At 40.0% G+C, this 2,500-nt stretch overlaps 1 protein-coding gene across 4 annotated transcripts in view; it reads left to right on the top strand.

The window, feature by feature from the left end:
• Positions 1-2,500, top strand: part of LOC125027925 — a 133,763-nt gene that overhangs the window by 130,275 nt on the left and 988 nt on the right. For all 4 annotated transcript variants that reach the window (XM_047617080.1, XM_047617077.1, XM_047617078.1 and 1 more), the window contains 2 exons: positions 1,018-1,125; positions 1,482-2,500. The exon at positions 1,482-2,500 is cut by the window's right edge and continues 988 nt beyond it. In XM_047617080.1, coding sequence (XP_047473036.1) covers positions 1,018-1,125; positions 1,482-1,610 — 237 coding nt within the window. In that variant the 3' untranslated portion in view covers positions 1,611-2,500. The remainder of the gene's footprint in view (positions 1-1,017; positions 1,126-1,481) is intronic.

The following is a 2,500-nucleotide window of genomic DNA, read 5'->3' as shown; positions in this document are numbered from 1 at the left end:
ATATATATATACATATATACATAAATATATATATATATACATATATATACACACACACACGCATATATATATATTTATATATTTACACAAACACATACATATATTTATATATTCACACACACACACACACACACACACACACACACACACACACACACACACACACACACACACATATATATGAATATACATACATATATATATATATATATATATATAGATATATATGTATATGACTGCCGCGATGGTCCAGTGGTTAGAGCACTGGGCCCTGACCCTTGTGGTCCCGAGTACAATTCTCCGTCGCGGCGGTCGTAAAAATGCCTGCGCTCTGACTGCTGCCTCGAGCACGAGAAAACGACATATCGCCTTGAGAAGTCAGACGCATGTGTCGTAGGGGAAGTCGCCGCCGCGTGACAGGTGTTAGTGCACCGAACCACGGTTGATAAGGAAGGGCATCCAATAAGGCAAGGGTGACACCGCCAAATAACCTCTCAATAGTGAATTGAGAGAGGCCTACGTCCTGCAGTGGAATGAATGGCTGTTAAAAAAAAATATATATATATAAATATATGTATTTATGTATATATAATTATATATATATATATATATATATATATATTTATATACGTATATATACACACACATATATATAGGTAGAGATTAGCGGTTTCATTCCTGGGTGAGGCCGTGGCACCTCTTTAGAGGCCGTGGGGAAATATGAAAATTTTGACGTTGAATTAAACTGAATTTTATCTCACCTACAATATCTGCATATAATTGTCTCTCACATGTCAATAAATTGGAATCTTCCAATAAAGTGTTCTTGTCCTATAGCTATTACCACCATTACACTGTTAATGACTAGCGATAACTGAAACAAAATATGACTGAAAGGGGTCATGGAGATTACTAAACATTGGTCAGGCCACAGAGTGAAAAAGGTTGGGAACCACTGGCATAGACAGATAGTGGACTGGTTGTCAATGGTTGCTAAAGGCGCGCCCTGTGTTGCAGCACGACCCGTGGTTACTGAGCCAGTGCGTGGTGGCCTGGGAAGCGGAGGGCGAGGCCGAGTGCTTCGAGGTGACCGATCTCAGCTCCAAGGAAACTTACATTTTCAAGGTTGGTTGTGTTCGCTTTCTGTATGGCGTGAGAGAAGGCGTCGCAAGGCTATCATCAGAAATGGATGTTCTGAAGTAGGAACCGCCTTCTGCCCCTGAAGTAGTCGGGCAAGAGGATTCCGAACAGCCTTGAGCGACTCGTTAACCTGTGTGTGTGTGTGTGTGTGTGTGTGTGTGTGTGTGTGTGTGTGTGTGTGTGTGTGAGAGAGAGAGAGAGAGAGAGAGAGAGAGAGAGAGAGAGAGAGAGAGAGAGAGAGAGAGAGAGAGAGAGAGATTAATTATTCCAAGGAATTTGTATATAAGAAATTGATTCATATACCTATATATCTGATCTATATCTCCATATTTCTTCCCTAGGGGAGCGACAGCACCAGCACTGAGGTCTGGTTCCGCCATGTGCAGTTCCATGCCCTGGCCGTTGGCATGTGGAAGAGGCGTCGGCCGGCCTTGGCAAATATTATGATCAATGGCATGGGCAGAAGCTAAAACAATCTATATTTATCAGTTCATAGGTGATCATATATTACTTGCAAATGCTTTAATCCAAAATATATATATTAGATAATACACTGGAAGAAATATTTGCAGTCTTTTAGCTTTAGCACCAAAGTCGCCAAAAAGATAAGGTGAAAGTGAATGAACAGTCAGCCTTGCATAAGTGCACACTTTGAAGTGAAACATTCCTTTACAAATTTCAGATAATTTAATTTATGAATTAACAAGTGTGTAAACAGGTGTCTGGGAACAATGGTCTAGATGAAACAAACGTACTAAAATACCTCTTGTGTAACACAAAAAGGAAGCCGATGTTTTTGGACACCGACTCTCATATCCCTCGTGCAAATCTGCGAAGCGCACTGTGCGGAAGGGTGTCTCGCTGGGACCCTTTCGAACATCCAGAACTTGAAAATATCGTAGGTGAAGTAAAACCAAATAATTAAGAAACATTCCTATTAGTATAGTGAGATGATAATATTTATCCCTGTGATGCAACAAGTCACACAGTCTTCGTATTTTCATATGGAACAGATGTCTCGTAGATCTAGAGTTAGAAAATGCTGTTTCTCGGCTGGCTCAACCAGGTGCAGATGTGCCAAATCGACCCTCCAGCGTTTTCCGTCTGAAGAACTGGTCTGAGATTTCATTGAGACTTCAGTGTCTCATTCTGTCTTGTCTCTTCTTCCATCTCTCGCGTTTGGTAATAAATTGTTAACTATTTCTGTACATAACATTTGGTTTGATGTACAAGATTCTGTATTTTCTGATAACGATGTAATATTTGTTTAGATGCTTTTGTTAACATTTTGATATTATAAATGTCTGATGGATCAGTGTATCAGAATGAAGTTAGCATTGTTACGAAAATCTAGATATGT

This window comes from Penaeus chinensis, chromosome 8 (assembly GCF_019202785.1).
Source record: "Penaeus chinensis breed Huanghai No. 1 chromosome 8, ASM1920278v2, whole genome shotgun sequence".
Taxonomy (NCBI): Eukaryota; Metazoa; Arthropoda; class Malacostraca; order Decapoda; family Penaeidae; genus Penaeus; species Penaeus chinensis.
This window is presented reverse-complemented; position numbering and strand designations above follow the sequence as displayed.